We start from the raw sequence: 18270 nt of genomic DNA, 5'->3' as shown, positions 1-18270 counted from the left end.
TACCCTTTGTCGGAAAAAATGAGGGATCTCATTGAAATCCAATGGAGTGAGTCGAAGTGAGTTCAAAAACGCACGAGCCCATCCCATGTTTGCCTGAGAGTGCTCATTCTTTTGCAGAATCGGCTAGTAAAAGAAATGGCATCGAAGGGTTCGAGCTCGCGCGCCGGGTGCTGATAGCGTAGTAGTTAACGCGCCTGCCTGGACCACGGCGCCTCTCGGTAACCAAAGGTACGGGGTTCGATTCCTCGCGTTGTCCGCCATTCCCGCCAGTGTGAGAGGTAGGCGACACCATATAGCCACGGCGGCTGAGTGCGTTGCGAAGTCATAATGACACGCCTGCGATCTCGGGAGCAAGGGCAGCGATGGCTTCGGTTTCAGTTTTCGTAAAACCGAACGGCGTTGGCCAATGCAAGTAACGCCGGGGTCAAAAACGAGTCGGCTAAAACCCTTGAGAAACAAACGCTTGCGCGAGTTTAGTCGTCGTTTCCTCGGTTCGGCTCCCCAAAATTTACCAAATCTGACGCCCTAGTGGTGCTCACTGCAACGTTTCTCTCGACCGAAGTGCAGGTCCCCAGCATGTTCTGTTACGCGTGAGCTGTCAGAAGATGTAGCGTCTCTTCTGTCAGCTGTTTGCTGAGCTCTCGTGGCTTGCGCTACAGAAAAAGTGCAGCGGCGCTGTTTCATTTATTGAAATCGTAGCTCGCCACAAGAGGTGTCGCGGTGTACTGAAGAACCACCAGTATCAAATAAAGGCGCATCATGTGAGGGCGTAAAAATATAAACAAAATGCATGGCATGCTTGCGATGGAGCACGCCAACTCAGCCTTTATGGACTGTACACGGTTTCAAAAACAAAGCAGTCAACAACCCCGGACAACCTATTTACTTACCCGACCTTTGGTTTGAGAAGTTAGAGGCTACGTGTTACAAATCACGATCATGTCCTCCGCGAACGTAGCCTTTTAAAACGGTCCAAAGCCGTGAAGCGGACCAGCGTGTCCCATATCCAGTATCTACTAACGTACAAAAGCAGCTCGAGTTCGTCACAACGCACGGTGGCCAGGCCTCTATACACGTCCACGCCAACACCCGAGCAGAAACACTCCCACATGCGCAATATGTCTGCTTCCGTCGGTGAGTAACTGACGCCCGAAACGGCCACTTTGATCATAAGCCCGCGTCGTTGGCCGAAAAGCTACGCCCAGGACGCTGCAGAGGACGCCGTTCCTGCCTCGCGACACCCTTCGACCATCGCCTCCGTGAGACGGTGTGTCATACCCAGCGCTCCGCCCTGCACTCGATCGCTCTTCCCGCCCCAGCGTTGGCACCTAATCCCGCTCGCAGCGTCGCGGCGTGGCCGCTTCCACAACTCTAGTGTCTAAAACTCCCAATAGGTGGCGCGGTCCGCATCGGTCGAGTCCAGCCGGAAGGAGCCGTTCTTCTGCGCGCAGAGGTAGGCGCCCTGTTCGTCCTTGATGCACATGCGCGTGGGTTCGCGCAGCTCCAGGTAGAAGGGGTACGGCTCACGGCTGGAAGCTGACACCCCATCGTCGGGCGTCCAGTACATCCCATTTTGGCCTGCGCGCGGAGACGCTGTCAGCAGGGGTAGAGGACTGCACGTACTGTGCACGGCTGGCTGGTGGTGGCCGTAGTACCGCCCAGGTTATGCCGGACTGACGCTTTTCTGAGTTGCATGTAGCATTCATTACGGGATATAAAGTCGCTATCACAAGTGTTTGACGCTAGCCTTCCTTGTCAAGCACCGAAAACGACAGCCAAATCATATCTTTACAGATGAAGACTGGCAATACTATTGCCAAGTGCTCCAGTATTTCACATTCTCGACGGTAACACTATTTCCGGAAAGCGTAGACGTTCGTGACGAACGATTCAGTGCGTCACTCGCCTTTGAAGAAGACCTGTCCACGCTGCCCCCTCTCCACTTGAATTGTCTCATAAGACGCTTTGTTGCATTCCAGTTTCGTGGTGCTGGAGCTCTTGTAGCCAACAAAGCCCTGCTCAGACTTGAGAACCAAGATAGGTCTGAAAAACATCCAGCGTTCATGATACATGTGGGTTTTTCTTGCACAAGGCATAGACCCCATACCAGATAATCCAACTACGCGATGTTTGTGAAACCCTTTCACTCTTTGCACAGCCATGCACGTTTGAAAGAGCATTTTGAAGCAATGATTCTGAGCTAGCAGGCCTGTGAACAACAACAAAATTGACAACAAGGTAAACAAGAAGGCTAACAAAGACAGCGTTGAAGAACAAGATAAACGTGAGAAACCATTTAATTGCAAGGTGTTGGGAAATGCATTGCTGATATTGAAGAACAGATCAACTAAAAAATGTCTATTTTAAGTGTCTGTCACAGCAGAAGTAAAACAATACATGCTTCGCTGTGTCCCATTTCTGTCACCGCAGCCCACAACTTCGAACAGGGCATCCACCGCACATGGTGCTCACCTGTTGATGAGGTAGAAGTAAAACCTGGCGGACTCCTCGTTCTCCTCCGAGTTCGCAAACAGGTGTCCGGACTTCTTGGTGGACAGGCATTTGCCGTTGTTGGCCCGGAAGGAGACAGTGCCATTGCGGTGCCACAGCAGGTCAAACAGACTGTTGGACGACCTGCAGTCGCACGGCGTAAAGGCACCCGAGTGAGCTCAATATACCTCCAAAGCACAGGCGGTGATCCCAAGTAGCAAGTAAAAGAGCAAGAAAGACGCCTTTCTACGATCACGCTCTATGCATCTGAGATCCGAGGTGAGGAAAACATCGCAAAGATTCAAAACTTGGTAGCAAAATAAATAACATCCTGCTACAGTCTACAGCTGGTGAGAATAAACGTAAGAACATATCGATTACAGACTAACGTTGGCAAACAACGATCACCCAAATCGACCTTGCCCCACATCTAAGCATTCCATCAGATCACCGCAATGAACATCATCAGCGCGGAAGTCCGGCAGACAGTGTGCCACAAAGCCATCCGACCCATCTCCCCTCGCGTCGCACGTCGACTGACTTCTTCCCGGAGGCAGCCTGGATACCGCCGGCGGTGCCGAGCGTCCAGTACTTGTCGTGCATGGTGCGGATGTACCAGCGTCGCGTGGCCAGGTCGTACTCCATCAGGAAGCGCTCGTGCTCTCCCACCTCCTCCTGATTGGCCGTCACGTCAACGCCTGGCGAAGCGAGGCGTCCACGAGCCCAGGTCACCACGGAGAAGCCGCGGATACCGGCGGGAAAAACCACGCCGTTGGGGTCTCCGATGCGACCCTGATCCTTTGGTTGGTTGGGCACTCTGGAGCATGGTGGCTTACGTTAGTTCCGTGGCCGCGAACTGCTCTTGTGGGCGCACCAATGTGCCTAACATCGCCGCCCGACAAGGACAGCGACGTTACCTTGTGCAATGTGCCGCCTGTTCTCCACCAGTCAACGCCAGCTGAAAGCGACGTCCGCCCAAGGGTATTCGAGCCACGAAAGTGTCTTGAGGTGGAATAGAATACTGGCGTTTCAGGGCAGCGCCATAAGCAGCTTTGCAACGCTTCAGGGCATCGCCCGATGCAGCTTTACGACGTCTCAGGGCAACGCCCGATGTAGCTTTACGACATCTCAGGGCAACGCCCGATGCAGCTTTACGACATGTCAGGGCAACGCCCCATGCAGCTTTACGACATGTCAGGGCAACGCCCGATGCAGCTTTGCGACGTCTCAGTGCAACGCTCGATGCGACTTTACGCATACCCTTCCGTCGATGGAGGATCGTACCCGAGGGCGGAGTATCGTGGCAAGGAATGGCCCCCTCTCCCAAAAGCCTTCTACCACGGGCCATCCCCGGCCTGAACAGGAAGTGCACTGCCGAAACTGCAGACATTTTCCCCACGTCGAGCCCGTTGTTATCCCGCTGTGATCTCATGCTGACCCGGAGCTGATCCCGTTGCGATCTCCCGCTAACCCGGAGCTGACTCCGTTACGACTTCGCGGTGACCCGGGCTGACCTTGTTTGACGCTGACGTAGCGGTCGTTGAGCACGGCGCCGAAACAGGCCTGGGGCAGAGAGTTCTCCAGCGAGAACAGCTCGTCCTTAGTCACTGCCTGGGCACGTGTCTTAAGTAGGGCCTGCCGACGCCGTCAGAAGACAGAGGTCAGCCTTCAGGCGACGACGTGGAGGCAGCCTTGTGTGGTGCCCGACACGTCAGGACTAGGCCGAAGTCTGGCACGGAGCACCAGTGCAGACCAGGGGCGTAACCAAGGGCAGTGCCACCGCGCTATAACAGCAGCTCTACATTAGCTCATGGGCAAGTTCTCGGAAATTCGATCTAAACTTACAGCATTTCGGAGAACGTTTGACATTTAGCTTTTCCATGAGGACAACTTTGGCTAAATGCCTGGTGCAGAAGCGGTCTTCGCCCCATGCCTCCATCGCGATATTGAAGGTGCACAGTGCACTTCAAAGCCGCTGACAGAGTGGCAGCTGCTTCCCTTGCAACCCATGACGCAGTGACCTCACATCTGAGGCGATCAGGGAGTGGCAGCTGTTTCCCTTGTGACCCAAGAACTAGTGAACTAGAGCTAGAGACGGCGGTGAAGCGGTATCTGCCTCCAGCGTGACCCAACGCACAGTCAGCTCACCTTGGAGCCGATGGGAGAAAGGTAGCGGCCTGAGCGGTCACGCAGCGCCAGGCTGCCGTTGTGGTACTCGATGGCGAAGAGACAGTCCTCGGAGCAGGAGCTCTGCAGTCGCCCATCGCGGTGCAGGTATAGGTTGTTGCACGTGTGCACGGCGTAGTGGTTGTCGCGGAACTCGAGCGTGAAGAGCGTGTCCTCGCCCCAGGGGATGTTGGCGTCCACGTGGATCTCCTCCAGGGACTCGGAGAGGTGCGCGAACCGCTTGCGTCCCACGCTGTACACGTTGACCTGGGGCCGAGCTGCCAGGTGGATGTACCTGGCGACGGCGAGGCGGCGTCAGTGACCAGGCGTCGGGTGAAGGTACTACCCAGCGGCGGGCCTCGTCAGCGAGACGACCGCAGGCATACGACGAGCGGAGTTTGAATTCCAAAGCAAGAACACGCAGACCACAAGAGGGTGCCTTTCCCGTCTTTGCTGCACCGTGATGTGAGGTGTTAGCGGGCGAGTTGTGTGCATTCTAAATTCCCTTCCCTTTCCCTCCACGCAAATACTATTTCCTTCCTTTGATCCCCTCAACGCAACCACGTTCTGATGTTAAATAATGAGTTAACAATATCTACACAGTTTTAACCGCAACTAGATTTTCTTAGCGCTACAACAGCATTTCCTTCCACTGTCAGTGTAGGCTTAACGAAATACAAAGCGGGTCATCCTCGAGCTGTAAAGCAAGGCTAGTCGCAGGAGCACCTCCGACATCCTGTCATTAATCCCCACCCAACCAACCATTAGTCATCCACGGCCCCTCCCAGCAACGCACCAAAGCTCTCCGTCTGAGGGTGTCTTGGCGTTGCACAGGAGCTTATCGCCGCCGGCGCCCAAGAAGTACTTCCGCTCCACGTTCTTAAAGGCCCAGCGGCCACTGCCGTCGTCGGCCACGGCGATCTCGAACACGGCGCCCGGCTCCAGCTCGTCGGCCTCGCACGTGACGTTGCCGAAGCTGTCGACGGCCAGGTATTTGCCGAGGTGGGAGCGCAGGCTCACGTGGTCGCGCTGTCCGGTCGGCTGCAGCGTCCACAGCTGCTTTTTCTTCAAGGAAACGCCTGCAGCGAAGAAGGCGTATCGTCTATATAGCACTCGAAGGCGACGAAAACGCTGCCCCTCTTTCCTCGGTTCTTCCTTTCTCCTCTCCCCCTCCCTCAGCGTATCAGAAACAGCGCATTGCGACCCCGGCCAGAGAGAAGGGCAGCTACGATCCACCAGGCCGTAGTTGGGCCGCGATCCGCGACTAGAATGGGCCGCGACACTCAGCTGAATATTTTATCACAGTACACACGCGGCTTACCGGCTGCGGCCTCGCTCGTAGCCATTTCAGCCATTACATAAAACATGAACCAGTAGACAGTGCAAATTTTAGCGTTTGTCAACACGTTTACTGATTATTTATCACGCCCAGACATTCTGGAAGCCGTGGAACTGTAAGCAGCCTTACCACACCATTCCCACTAAAAAATGTTAACATGCCCGCGTGGCGTTGTTTTTTATAAACACGGTGAAACCACATTTTCCCCGCAATCTCCGAAGTGTAACGGTTGGGTCTGACAACACAAAGCGATTTCAGGGAGAGCGTAAGAGCTGGACCGCCACAGCGTACAGAAGAGTCCCTGTCAAACGCAAGGAGATCACAGAACACGGCATGGAGCAGGCGGTGCCACGTGTTCCGCAGTGGCGCACGCAGATGGAGATTCGGGGATCATGACCCCTCACCCGGTCTGAAGGTGGTGAGGACCCCCGAGAGCCGAATGCCCCAGAAATTACTGGCAACTGAAGTCACCCGTAGGGCCTCCAAAACATAAAAAATGGCCCTAGGCATCCAACGAGGTTGCATCCGAGCCTAAGGCTCCGAATCCAAAAGCAGGGTCCCTACGGCGACGAAGTGGGATCCGTTGGCTAAAAGGGCCCCAGTGCCCCGATTTGGCCTGCTGCTGGGCGAAATCATGGCTTCGCCGCCATAGGGAACATACGGTCAGGGGACAAGAATGGGCGTAACCACTGGGAGGGAAAGGGGGCTGTGGACATGTCCGCTCCAACTTTCTCGGAATGCCATTTTCATCCAGTTTTGCCCGTAAGATGCACGTTTTCTCGTTTTTTCTGTTCAAAAGCCATTTTCAGGTCAGGCTGCTTGTTCCAGAGTTAAATTTGATCCTCCAGCTCTGATTCGTCCCCAATCTTAAAGGTGCATGACTATGATCATACCAGTAAGATCAGGGGTGTCACTTTTTATGCTTTCGGGGGGCAGACCCCCCCCCCCCCCCACCCCCACCCCCACCCCCCCCCACCCCCACCCCCCGTGCTGACTTGAGCCCCTCAATCAAAAGAAGGGAATACTGGGCATATGAAATGCAGCAAGTGTCTGAAGTGCTGATACGCTAAGTACCTAAACACATTACCATCGATACCATCATCATCATACATACTCATCATCACAATCACGTCGGCTCCAAATGAGGTGGTATTGCTCAACATCAAAGCAGTTTCAGAGCTAGACAAACATTATTTCAAATTTCAACATCCGGAACGAAAACAGCAGTGGCTGGAATCCGGGGAGAAATCAGGATTTGGGAGTAGGTCAAGAGAACTTTATTGTTTCAGCTCCAGCCCCAATCAATCTACCCTAATCCCTTATCCTGAACGAGTGACGGTGCACGGACAGTGTTGTCCGCAGATTCGAAAGCAGCGCCACCACCAAGCGGCGGTGGCCGTTCGCTTACTGCATGGGGCTACGGTCGTAGAAATTCGCCACCATTAGAACGGGCCTAGTCAGAGGCATGCGTCCACGCATAGCAGGTACGCTAAACCCAAAGCCACACATGCTGACAGTTCGCAGTGAGTGTATCTTGACAAAATGCGAGTGTAGGCTTGGAGCTCCGGCTTGGAATTTCAATAAACACCACTTGCTTGATGTAGAGACCCACAAACAAAGAAACATGCCCGGAATCCAGCAAGAAAAGTCAAAAGGCAAGCGGCTGCTAATTCGCTTCCAATCTTGCGCAACCCGACACGCCAGGCCTCCGTGGTAGCGTGGCCGAGTGGTCTAAGGCGCTGGTTTTAGGCACCAGTCCGAAAGGGCGTGGGTTCGAATCCCACCGCTGCCAGACAGTTTTCCAAATCACACACGTACCTGAGTATACCTTTACCCATGTAACCAGACAATCACGTCAGCAGAGAAGGTATTATAGCTTGGGTCGCCAGCTTGGGTATCCAGCTCTGGGATAATGTATCAATGTACGTGCGCCGCCAATCGCCTTTCACCCACCGTTGGCGTTGATCTTGTATCCGAACGTTTCCGCAGTGAGATACTTGGCACGCGAGTTGATGACGCCGATGGTCCAGGCTCGCTCATCGTCCGGCGTCCCAGCAGACCCATTAGTGCCGTGGCCGGACCCGTTCATCTTGTCCAGCTGCAACAGAGGCCGGAGGTCAGCCACCCGCTCCAGGTGGTGTCGGCCCGAGTGAGCCATGCAGCGCCGCCTGCTCACCACGGGACCTTGGGGTTCGAGGGGCCATTTCGGACTGGGGGTAGCATACTCTGGACAGGACGGCTCCAATGCTGTGGTGCTGCACGTTACGAAAAATATATAATCGATTGTCTTCCTCGATCGATTGTGGACTGGACGGTTCCAATGCTGTGGCGTTGCATGCTGGGAATGTATTTAATCGATTGTCTTCCTCTGCCGCCGTTTAAAAGGCTGACTGTCGACCAGACCAACAGCCACTAAACGCCGCAAAATACCTCCGTGACAATCGACGGACCTGGCCGCCGGTTGCAGCGGAGTGGATTGAACTGTTCTTCCTCGCTACGGATTTCTTTGTTTTATCGCTGTTTTTTGCTCTAGCGCCCCACCCACGCATCGCGCGAAACATCACACGCCCTGCAAATATAACGGCAACAAGGTCTCGCGACAGCACGTGCCTCTCATGGCACTGCCTCGCTACACGCGTGGTGAGGCTGGCCGCTGCTCACGCGGCAGCTCGCTGCCTACTCTGGCCCGGGCTCGAACGGCGGCACAGCACGGATGTTCGCCGCGATCTCCCAGCGCCACCCGGACCGGAAAATAAACGGCTAACGAGCGGTATAAACAGTGGCCGTTCGCTGTCTGCTGGAGCCGAGCGTGACGCCGCCACCGAAGCACGCGTGGAATGACGCCGCGGGACACGGCAACATTGCTGGACTGGACGGCATGTCATCACTGAGCTCGGTGGAACGTGCAGCGTCAGGCGTCCTGCTGGTGAACTTTGTATCGGACATACGCTAGGTACATGTATTCCGTTATTTCATGTTGTACCCGCCTTTCCAGCTAGTTTGCCCTATAACTCTTGGAGAATCTGAACTGCGGCCGTGAAAACTTTCCTCGCTCCTGAATTCCTAATGCTCGAAATATTTTCTCTCTCTCTTTTTGAGCCAGGTTCCAGGCTGGCGTTCCAGGCCGGCGTTCCAGGCGTCATTGTTCAGGCTGCACCTTTCTTTCACCCTGAACGACAAGCTCTGCCGCTACCGTCTGTGTGTAGCCACCAGAAGAGTGTCGCCGCAAGCTCCCCAATTGGTCCAGCAACCCCAGGTAGCTGGGATCGGCTGCTAACAACAGCAGTCAGCTGATCACAGGCCGAGTCGCCGAACCCCGCGCCTGCTCACAGGGAATTCCGCGGCCGCCGGATGGCTGCCGACCGTGTATTCCCATGACCCGGCCAGCGGCGGCGGCGTCCCGGCCGTGACGCGCCGACTCACCGCACCAGTCGAGTCGCCCCACGTTATGTGTGGACCGCGGTGGGGCGTGACCATGGGCGTCGCCAGGACGGGAGGGGAGGAGGGCAGTGGGTCATCACCCGGCCGTCCAGAAGCGTCGAACTGAGACACACTAATTCGGGGTACTTTTCCGAAATCCGGCGAAGATGGGGGCATGATAGTAAAGTTTTTTTTTTTAGCCCCGCACGCCTGTTGCCGCTTCAGCCACGACCGTAGGGCCCAAAAACCTGGCAACAGCACTGGCCACGACACGGTCGCGTCGAGATGCTGAATGTTTGGGAAATGATGTGTGCGCAGAGCACATTGCGCAAGCATTTGCAGGACTGGAACCAACATACGGAGAGATAAAGCAATAGACAGTACAATCGGGTGGAGGCGGTTCGTCTTGTATGTGACAGGCGCGGTAAGACAAGTGTGTGGCGTCTCCAGGCAGAACGCACGCACGCATACGTCACGTTAGGCCAGGGAAAGTGAGTCAATATCTCGTGACACTATCAATGCCTGCGATACGACATCTGACGTCACCAGGACATGGCGGTCCATGCGTCGACAAGCTTGTCCAGCGCACAGCTGGGCGTGTTGATTTACATGGCAAGCAGCATGACCAGGACCACCCCGACGCCCACGCTGCGCTGCAGCTGAGTCATTGGCGCCACATTTGTCAACAGTAGCGGTGCATGCTTTAAGTCCGGATGTGACGTCATTTTCAGACTGCGGGAAAGACGCGCATATATCGTTTGCTTCTAGCACATCTTTGGAGGGGTGTGCGCGACCGATAACATATCGGAGACAGACACTATGACCATGTTCGGTGACAGTGCAACACATCAAGTTCCCTGAAGTCAACTCATAGTGATGATACCGATAGCCGTCACGATAAAACAACGCTTTAAACGAACACAAATCTCGATGAGTCCAACTCTGACTGGAGTAAGACAAAGGAGCCGATTCATATCGACGGACCCAGGCTGGTAACACTCCAGCTCCTGAACGAAGCCAGGTGCAAAAGCAGGTCAGGCGAGCTTCACCAATGGAAAACAACTGCGTACACAGGCTGTCGGCTCATTGGTCAGGCTGTCGGTGTCGCCACAACGGCTCCAGCCGGACTCCAACTGGACTGGAGTGTGCGATCAGGCAGACGCCAGCGTGAAAGTTGTGTGTGCGCGTGTAGGATAGAGCCGTCAAACACTGATATCTCCTCTTGAAAATTGTTATGAAGCGGGCAGGCTTTACAAAAATGGTTCTATAAAAACAAATGGCCTTCAAGCCAAGAGCTGGGAAGAGTTTCCACACTTCATGTGCTTGTTAAAAGCACGACCTGCGAGACATAAACATAAGCCATTATGGTTCACTTACTGCCGTGTTATCTCTGCCAACAACGCAACAGCAGCTCACCATAAGACAGCATACGATAAAAACTGTGCGGAAAGTGTGGAAAATTACTTGACAAAGTATGCGTCACCCAAATAAAAGTTATTGCGTGGGCTGTACAAGCCTGTGAATCATAACATAGCAAAGCTTTCTTTATAAATCGGTTGTCATTTTGAGCAGCAAATGCCATCAGACGCACGCCGATAAAAGCGCCTGCACCACAGCCTGGCTTATAGCGCCCGCCATTCGAATAAGGACGACTTCGATCATTCCTCTCACACACTAGCAAAAGCCCAACAACCTCCGAATAAGGACAACTTTGAGCATTCCTCTCGCACCCTAGCAAAAGTCAAGGAAACTGTCAGAGTCAAAGTTATGGGACAAACCACGTCTTGAAACGATTAAACACCACGCCAGAATTGCGAGATCAGTCCGCGGCCTCTTTCCACGGGCTTCCACGGCATCTGGATCGTTCTTTCCCTTCCGTCTCTCTCGCAAGCTCAGCAGTGGCACTCTCGACACAGCCGAATCCGAGGACAGCGCTCTGCTGTTCGGCAAAGAAGGCACGGTTGAAAGGCGGCACTGATGATAACCATCACTGCACCACGGACTATCGGAACGACTTAACATCGATAACTCAGCCAGGCTCCGGTGCAGCGGAGGCTGGGACTGCGTGGGCCGCCGCAGTCAGGGTCCTCCACGCCGCGCTGTGCATGGACTGCCATCGAAGCTGCCCTGAATAGTTGCGCTCAAAGATCTCAAGACGCTGCATTGGAAGAACGGAACGATGCAAAAAACGGCGCGGCTTATGATGATCAAATTTTAAATGTTAGGTGAAATCATAGTTTGCATTATGATACATGTTAGTTTGAATGTGCGAAATTCTACGGACCGCACTCGCCCACTGCCGTGACCTGGTGATGACGCACCCTCGACAGCTGTCAGCACAGCTCTTTGATGGTTCTACACCCATGAGGACGTCCGCAAGGATAATGTGGTGATGCTCGGAGGAGAGTGTGATGATGTTCGGAGAATCGCGGAGGACATTGAGTGGTACAATGTTGTTACCGCAGCAAGACCCGGACACGTGCCAGACCAAGCTCGACACCACCAGGGACGTCAGCGCCACAGCTCGCCAACACTAGGGACGTCAGCGCCGCAGCTCGCCACTACCAGGGACGTCAATGCCACAGCTCGCCAACACTAGGGACGTCAGCGCCACAGCTCGCCACCACCAGGGACGTCAGCGCCACAGCTCGCCACCACCAGGGACGTCAGCGCCACAGCTCGCCACCACCGGGGACGTCAGCGCCACAGTTCGCCACGACCAGGGACGTCTGCGCCACAGCTCGCCACCACCAGGGACGTCAGCGCCACAGTTCGCCACCACCAGGGACGTCGGCGCCACAGTTCGCCACCACCAGGGACGTCAGCGCCACAGTTCGCCACCACCAGGGACGTCAGCGCCACAGTTCGCCACTACCAGGGACGTCGGCGCCACAGCTCGCCACCACCAGGGACGTCAGCGCCACAGTTCGCCACCACCAGGGACGTCAGCGCCACAGTTCGCCACTACCAGGGACGTCGGCGCCACAGCTCGCCACCACCAGGGACGTCAGCGCCACAGTTCGCCACCACCAGGGACGTCGGCGCCACAGTTCGCCACCACCAGGGACGTCGGCGCCACAGTTCGCCACCACCAGGGACGTCGGCGCCACAGTTCGCCACCACCAGGGACGTCAGCGCCACAGTTCGCCACCACCAGGGACGTCGGCGCCACAGTTCGCCACCACCAGGGACGTCGGCGCCACAGTTCGCCACCACCAGGGACGTCGGCGCCACAGCTCGCCACCACCAGGGACGTCGGCGCCACAGTTCGCCACCACCAGGGACGTCAGCGCCACAGTTCGCCACCATCAGGGACGTCAGCGCCACAGCTCGCCACCACCAGGGACGTCGGCGCCACAGTTCGCCACCACCAGGGACGTCAGCGCCACAGTTCGCCACTACCAGGGGCGTCAGCGCCACAGCTCGCCACCACCAGGGACGTCGGCGCCACAGCTCGCCACCACCAGGGACGTCAGCGCCACAGCTCGCCACTACCAGGGACGTCAGCGCCACAGCTCGCCACCACCAGGGACGTCAGTGCCACAGCTCGCCACTACCAGGGACGTCAGCGCCACAGCTCGCCAACACTAGGGACGTCGGCGCCACACCTCGCCACCACCAGGGACGTCAGCGCCACAGCTCGCCGCCACCAGGGACGTCAACGCCACAGCTCGCCAACACTAGGGACGTCGGCGCCACACCTCGCCACCACCAGGGACGTCAGCGCCACAGCTCGCCGCCACCAGGGACGCCGGCGCCTGAGCGCAGGCTGGACAGACGACCCCGCCCGAATGCCTCAGGTGTCTGGGACCCGGCTGCGACCCGGCTGCGACCCGGCTGCGACCCGACTGCGGCCCGGCTGGAACCCGGCTGGGACCCGGCTGGGACCCGGCTGGGACCCGGCTGGGACCCGGCTGGGACCCGGCTGCGACCCGGCTGGGACCCGGCTGGGACCCGACTGCGACCCGGCTGCGACCCGGCTGCGACCCGGCTGGGACCCGGCTGGGATGCGGCTGCGACCCGGCTGGGACCAGACTGCGACCCGGCTGCGACCCGGCTGCGACCCGGCTGGGACCCGGCTGGGACGCGGCTGGGACCCGGCTGGGACCCGGCTGCGCCCGTGTCAGCCCGTTACTGGGTCGCCAGAGGACGAAAGCGAAGCGCGGCGCAGCTGCAGCTGGCGTGCTGGCCCCGGGAAATCGGACGGCGCTGCGGCGACAGCTGCAGACGCCATTAGAAAACAATGGCTGACGCCGCCGCCGCCACGCGGGGCGAGTTCCATCAGCGTCGCCGCGCCGGACGTACGCACCGCTCCGAACGCTGGGATGCCCTTCGGGAGATAGTGCAGGGTTGGCGGGGAATCCCGAGTGGCAGACTCAAGCTGGGGAGAGCGGACACTTGTAGCACACTGCGTGTCGTGGCAGCGAGCTGAGTGGGCTTGGTATGTAAATATGCTGTAAACGAGGCACTGGGAAAACCTGAAGTAAAAGCTGGGGTTCGAGGCTAAATGCTGCGATGGCCAAAGAAAATTGCTCAGCGGCTGTTTCATGTCCGAACCTAGCCTACGGCAGCGGGACGGTGTCCAGGCCACGAACGCACGCTTTTCTGATGGAAGCTGTGACTTATGGGACCCTGGGACCATGGGGGCCATGTCGTGATTCACCCATCGCTGAAGAGAAGATGCACGTCATGTGGATAGCAAGTTGGCTGGTTTTAGTCCGTCTATCCTGAAAAACTTATGAATGTATCCATCTCGACATTCGGCCTGTTTCCAATCATAAAACACAGGCGTCTCTGTTCTATAGTTTCCTGACTTTCCTCGTCCAGTTCCACTACGAGTCGCTATGCGAAACGTGCTGAGTGCGATCAGTCGCTAGCGGATATTAGCGACACCGATTTCATCACTTCCATCACACTCCTCGGATTTGAGGCCCACGATTCACTCAAGAGTATTTTTGTCTGAAGCTGTGCTCTGGATCTGCCCTGGACATGAACTTCCTGCTCGCAGGTACCACGAATAGACGCGAGACAACATTCGTTGTGGGCAGAAAATGCTCTCAAAAAAGTAGCATATATCCCCATCCAGATAATTTATTTTGCGGCGCTTCTTAACTATTTCATAACTAGTAGTATACCATGCATAGCGCTGTCTACAAATGGGACGCCCAGCCGGTCCTATCACCGGCAACCGTGTATGGTCCGCCTCCAGCAACGTCTCAGATGGCCTAGAAACTCGGACAGGGGTTATTTGTGGCGGCGTTTTATAGACCGACAGCTGGAATAATGATGAGTCGTCAGATCACGCCCACACCTGGCTCATCTAAGCGACCGTCTATAGCCATGATCGCTGAAGTTAATGGCCCTCTGGTAGGAAACTAAACGACCGATCCATTCCGATGTTATACTGGGACGGACACGGGACAAAAACTTCACTGCTTCAGTGGTTCGCTATGCTGTAGAGGCTGAGCCCACAGCCCTTGGTCCGGCGATAATGAGCGGCTGTAAATCTAACCAGCGAGAAGGCTCGTAGCCATGTTTGTGCTAGTTCTTGGGCAACAAAAGAGCATCATTAGTCTGTTGCATGCTTCGCAATGGAGGAACAACAACCGTTGATTCATTTCGTCAAATGCTGAGCTCCGCATTAAGCATTTCAATGTTTAGGCACAATGCCTCACAGTTCGTGCGCGGTGACTGAGTGGTGGATTTGAGCAAGGTCAGTCGCCGATGGCTGAGGCCTGGCGACTGCTGATGGTGGCTTTCTCAGTGGCCAGGGCGTACATCGCCATCGCCATCGGCCGACGGCTGAGGCCTGGCGGCTGCTGATGGTGGCCTTCTCAGTGGCCAGGGTGTCATCGCCATCGCCATCGGCCGATGGCTGAGGCCTGGCGACCGCTGATGGTGGCCTTCTCAGTGGCCAGGGCGTACATCGCCATCGCCAGCGGCCGACGGCTGAGGCCTGTTGGCTGCTGATGGTGGCCTTCTCAGTGGCCAGGGTGTCATCGCCATCGGCAGCGGATGAATGCCATCGCAATGCGAACAAATCGTGCGTTATCCACAGTTGGTCACAGCCCCCACGCCTCACGGATGCGGCCCGTTCTTTGACGACGCCTGCCTGTGCACGTGTTACGAAGGCCGACCTATCAAGGCGCATGATAACTGACGACCGAGCACCACAACACGAGTTATAGATTAAACGGAGTGTTCCACATTGCTATGAGATTTTGAACTGATATTGCTATAATGAAGACATTTCAGTGCTGTTCACCATTCTACCCTTATTAAGACCTAAGCCGCTTTAGTTGCTGAGCTACACGCCCACGAAAATGGGGAAGGGTATACCGGGGGAGTATTTCTAAGTCATCTTGGCGTTCATGACGTCATAATAACGTACTCCACATCCTGTCATTTCATAAGCCATGTAGTGATCAAGGCTAAAAGATAGAACTGTCGGGCGTTCATATCTGGCGTTCGTGAGCGTGATTTACCGATACAACGGCCGTCAATTGGCTCTCAATGTCGTAGAAGGTAAGATGACGTCATCAAACCATGACGCATTAGGGGAGTATGTTTACTTAACAGAGAATCATGCTGTATGGAGCAGTCTTTTTTACTGAAAACGAATACCAATACCTACAAGTGAGCTTGTTTCATCATATATGATGCCTGCTTTAACATCTTTTAATGTGAAACATCCCCTTTAATTAACGAATGGCGTTTTCCCGGCGTCACTGCTACGACCATGCGGACAAAGTAATGCCGCATATGCGGTCGTTGAGAATCATGTCCTAAAAACACAGCAGCTGTCTGTTTTCGATACGGTTGCTTATTTTGCTGGATTCCTTTCATTTCTACGCAAAGGTGTAAAACGACGTCGTGGTATGCGTTTGTAGCTAGCGGAGCAACAGCAACCTGCCAAATCTAAGAGCCCTGCCGAACTCCATTGTTCATGCTGCATGTTTTTGGGCAGGAAGTTGCACCGTCACACTGATGGAACGTGCCGAACATGTGGGAACAGTGTTATTCTTGGTAAAAATACTGAGTTTTGACTGATAGGATCAACCTATTGTTTTATTTTCAAAGAAAATTGTGTCGTAACACTTCTCGGTCACCTACTGGACAGTTCTCTGCACCAGCGGCTTTATGTTCATACCAAACACGGTGCATTAGATATTCCTTCCTTCACCCATGTGCTCTAAATCTCTCATTACAAACATCCTTTGCACCACCAACACAGGAACATTATCCCAGACAAAAATATTTTAGCAGAGTCGCCACACGTGCAAGCTTTCTGATCATGGCTGGAGCCTCGGCCGAAACTGAAATCCCTGCCTCTATTGTCTTGACTGACGTTACCTTGCTATGCATCCGCAGCGTGCTTTAAGACTAACCTATCGTGTCTCATCCGTTGCCTTTCACGTCACCGATATCAAGGCCCGTCAGTGGATGAAACGTTTTGGAACTGACATGCTCGAGCAAAGGCGATGGTTTGCCCAGCACTTGTGTGTTCACGTTGAAACCGTTCAGCAGCGGACTAACGGGAAGTCCCGTTGAAACAATGAGGCGCCGATAAGTAGCGGCCGAGGTACTCGTCTGGCTCTGCTGGAAGGTGCAATTTTGCCAAGCCCACCACGCCATCGGGTGTGACGTTCCAATAATATGAGCGCTGAAAATACGTGAGCTACACGCATGCTGTCTGAGATGCATGTATGCGCGCATGAGGACGATAGCTGACTAGCAAAGAACTGGTTTCGTAAATTTGAAGATGCGCGGCAGCCCGGGGCGACAGACCAGAGCCTCCACAGGCTGCCGACCCTGCGTCAGGTGCGCACGTCCCGACGATGACGCACACAGGCCCTGGTGCGCCAGTCATCAGCGGACAGTGCCAGCCGTGCGCCGGCTACGTCCTCGCACCAGGCCGGCCCGCGGCCCAAAACTGGCCTCGCGCGACATTGAACGCTCGTGGCGACGCTGCTGTACTCACGTAGGGCTGGATGAAGCTCATGTCCTGCAGCTCTTCCCACCCGTCCGAGTCGGGCGTGCGGCATATCGACATGATCGGCATGGCTAGCTTGGTTTTGGACGCTCTCCTGCACCGAATGACCCGCTGCCTTTATACACGAGGGTCGCACGCAGTTGAAACCTGTGCCCGGCTGCAAACGTTGAGCTGTGATGGATACAAAAAGCAATCAGCTAGCCACAGCTCAATGCTAGACTATCAAAATTACGGCATGGAAGGAGTGTAACGTGGTCTTGACGAGATGGAGGTCGGAAAAGTTATCGCACAAAACGAACCTATCAGACAAGCAGGGGGCTTCAACTGGCATTTGCTGAAGAACGAAATTAATGCTGAGGAACAAGCCTGACCAACCAAATCAACGTGCGAAAAAACGCTACAGTGAGAGTGACAAACTGAGCAAGGCTTCAACTGAGTGCGACCGCGTAGCAACCTCACTTTCGAGGCAAATTCCGCTCGCTGAGACCAAGCGAACACCGCACGAGCTCACAGTACCGCCGCCCGCGAGCAACGAGACGAAGCGGGACGGAGCGGGAGCGCACACCTCCACCCAGCAGCGTTCACCGGCGTCAAGTGTGGCTCCGTCTGAGAGTCGACCGGCTAGGCCGAGCCTTTCCGCCGGCGGCGGTGGGCGGGAAAGGCGCGCCCACCTGGCGCTGGCACGGGCCCGGGAAAGTCACAGCCAGCCAGGCGTGAAGCAGTTGCGAGCGGCCGCCGCCGTCGCCGCCGCCGCCGCCGCCGCCGAAGCCACCGGGAGCCGTCACGGCCCGTGACGGCTGGGAGGCGGCCGTGGGCGTGTGCTGGGACTTGGCTGCGACGGAAGTCGGATTAGGTGGAAAGG

At 55.8% G+C, this 18270-nt stretch overlaps 1 protein-coding gene and 1 non-coding gene across 4 annotated transcripts; one reads left to right on the top strand and one right to left on the bottom strand.

Moving 5' to 3' along the window:
- Positions 1–665: 665 nt before the first annotated feature.
- LOC119096043 (protein singed) lies at positions 666–18007 on the bottom strand. 3 transcript variants are annotated; one of them, XM_037218904.1, is made up of 10 exons: positions 17974–18007; positions 17397–17579; positions 7949–8093; positions 5453–5735; positions 4639–4951; positions 4005–4125; positions 3032–3188; positions 2473–2634; positions 1907–2043; positions 666–1578 (listed from the first exon to the last, which is right to left on the bottom strand). In XM_037218904.1, the coding sequence occupies exons 2-10, from the start codon at positions 17475–17477 to the stop codon at positions 1379–1381; spliced, it is 1599 nt and encodes a 532-aa protein (XP_037074799.1). In that variant the 5' UTR covers positions 17478–17579; positions 17974–18007; the 3' UTR covers positions 666–1378. The 3 variants fall into 3 exon arrangements, with proteins under 3 accessions (XP_037074799.1, XP_037074800.1, XP_037074801.1); XM_037218905.1 differs by having other exon boundaries at positions 17397–17565; positions 17974–18002; XM_037218906.1 differs by having other exon boundaries at positions 17397–17502; positions 17974–17988.
- On the top strand, positions 7708–7787 carry TRNAL-UAG (transfer RNA leucine (anticodon UAG)). Its single transcript has one exon. It is a non-coding gene; the product is annotated as a tRNA-Leu (tRNA).
- Positions 18008–18270: the final 263 nt, after the last annotated feature.

The sequence above is a fragment of the Pollicipes pollicipes genome, unplaced genomic scaffold (genome assembly GCF_011947565.3).
Source record: "Pollicipes pollicipes isolate AB1234 unplaced genomic scaffold, Ppol_2.1 Scaffold_4219;HRSCAF=4965_pilon_pilon_pilon, whole genome shotgun sequence".
In the NCBI taxonomy this organism is placed as follows: Eukaryota; Metazoa; Arthropoda; class Thecostraca; order Pollicipedomorpha; family Pollicipedidae; genus Pollicipes; species Pollicipes pollicipes.
Note: the sequence above shows the minus strand (reverse complement) of the source record. Positions and strands in the feature narration are given on the sequence as shown.

Coding starts and splice junctions, on each gene's coding strand:
- LOC119096043 (XM_037218904.1), bottom strand. CDS start 17,477: ATGCCGATCATGTCGATATGCCGCACGCCCGACTCGGACGGGTGGGAA. Junction 5,736..7,948: donor ATACAAGATCAACGCCAACG/GTGGGTGAAAGG, acceptor TCTTCGCTGCAG/GCGTTTCCTTGAAGAAAAAG. Junction 3,189..4,004: donor CTACGTCAGCGTCAAACAAG/GTCAGCCCGGGT, acceptor TCGCTTCGCCAG/GCGTTGACGTGACGGCCAAT.